This window comes from Gavialis gangeticus, unplaced genomic scaffold (genome assembly GCF_001723915.1).
Source record: "Gavialis gangeticus isolate Ggan-Ray unplaced genomic scaffold, GavGan_comp1, whole genome shotgun sequence".
In the NCBI taxonomy this organism is placed as follows: Eukaryota; Metazoa; Chordata; order Crocodylia; family Gavialidae; genus Gavialis; species Gavialis gangeticus.
This window is the reverse complement of record NW_017728992.1, coordinates 164,262,429-164,262,970: the sequence shown is the minus strand read 5'-3', so window position 1 is coordinate 164,262,970 and position 542 is coordinate 164,262,429. Positions and strand designations below refer to the sequence as shown.

Sequence of the window (542 nt, the reverse complement as noted above, 5' to 3'; positions counted from 1 at the left end):
GATGCGAGTCCCCCCCGCTTCTTCCCGGCCCCAGCCCCCCCCCCAAGCCGGCCCCGGCCCGGCCCCGCCCCGCCCCGATAGCCCGCGCGCGGGCGCGGACAGGCCGGGGTGGGGGGAGGCCCCGCCGGGCGCTCACCGCGTTGCAAGTCGAGCTTGGTCTCGCGCACGTAGTCGTCCGGGTTCCGGCTCAGCACCTTCACCCGCATTCTCGCCCGAGCGCACGCGGCCCCGGCCCGCCACACTTCCGGAGCGCAAGGCCCACGTGACCGGAAGCCGACGCGGACCTGTAGCGGGCGGAAGAAGCCGCTCTGGACCTTCTTGTTCCGCCTCCGGGGCGCGGGGCTGGCGTGGGCTGAGGCGCTATGAGCGAGGGGGCGGCGAAGAGGCCGCGGGGTCCTGCGTGCGCGGTGTCCGCCCGGCCCGCGCAGTCCCCGCTGCGGCACGTGAGCTACGAGAGCCTGGTGGCGGGGCTCAGCGGCGGCGTCGTCTCCACGCTCGTGCTGCACCCTCTCGACCTGGTCAAGATCCGCTTCGCAGGTGAG

The 542-nt window shown here is 75.5% G+C and overlaps 1 protein-coding gene across 1 annotated transcript in view; it reads right to left on the bottom strand.

The window, feature by feature from the left end:
* Nucleotides 1-265, bottom strand: part of DCAF13 (DDB1 and CUL4 associated factor 13) — a 62,008-nt gene extending 61,743 nt beyond the window's left edge. The window contains exon 1 of the mRNA XM_019528052.1: nucleotides 137-265. Coding sequence (XP_019383597.1) covers nucleotides 137-206 — 70 coding nt within the window. The 5' untranslated portion in view covers nucleotides 207-265. The remainder of the gene's footprint in view (nucleotides 1-136) is intronic.
* Between the last annotated feature and the right edge of the window lie 277 nt (nucleotides 266-542).